The 691-nt window shown below is 63.0% G+C and overlaps 1 protein-coding gene across 1 annotated transcript in view; it reads right to left on the bottom strand.

The window, feature by feature from the left end:
- Positions 1-246: 246 nt before the first annotated feature.
- Positions 247-691, bottom strand: part of ETH_00036210 (uncharacterized protein) — a gene marked incomplete at both ends in the record, with an annotated part of 1762 nt that continues 1317 nt past the window's right edge. The window contains one exon of the mRNA XM_013376007.1: positions 247-615. Within this exon, the coding sequence (XP_013231461.1) occupies positions 247-615 (369 nt within the window). The remainder of the gene's footprint in view (positions 616-691) is intronic.

Raw genomic sequence — 691 nt, 5'->3', positions numbered from 1 at the left:
TGGAGGGGGGGGCGCTGCCGCCGCTGCTGCTGGCGCTGCTGCTGCTGCTGCTGCTGCTGCTACTGCTGCTGACGGTGGCCGCAGTGGGCGGCGGCGCCAGCAGCACAGGCATACTCTAGATAAGCAGCAGCAAGATGCAACACGGACAGCAGGCAAAGCCGCGGCAGCAGCAGGAGCAGCAACAGCAAAGTCAGTAAGAGCAGCAGCAGACTCGACAGCAGCAACAGCAGCAGCAGCGGCTCGTGCCTACCGGATGCGTGATCCATACATTGTTGGAACCCTGACAATATCGAGCTGTTGCTGCTGCTGCTGTTTTTGCTGCTGCTGCTGTCCCTGTTTCTGCTGCTGCTGCTGCTGCTGCAGCTGCAGAGCCTTGTTTGCTGCTAGGACTTGGACCCTGCTGGGGTCCTTGAGCAGCAGCCGCTGCCAGCTGCTTCCCAGCTTCCCCCATTCCTCTGGGGGCACATCTTCTAGACGCTGCGGCTGCTGCTCTTGCTGCTGCTGCTGCTGCTGCTGCTCGTCCTGCTGCTGCTGCTGCTGCTGCTGGTAGTCCCTGCCCACGTCAGAGAGGCACTGCACAGCAATTCGCCCCAAAGGGTCCAGCTGCTGCAGCAGCTGCAGCAGCGACAGCACAGAGTCTTGGTTGGGCAGCAGCAGCAGCACGGGGCGCAGCAGCCCCAGGGGGTTGGCA

This window comes from Eimeria tenella, genomic scaffold (assembly GCF_000499545.2).
Source record: "Eimeria tenella Houghton genomic scaffold, Eth_scaff3089, whole genome shotgun sequence".
NCBI classification, from domain to species: Eukaryota; Apicomplexa; class Conoidasida; order Eucoccidiorida; family Eimeriidae; genus Eimeria; species Eimeria tenella.
Note: the sequence above shows the minus strand (reverse complement) of the source record. Positions and strands in the feature narration are given on the sequence as shown.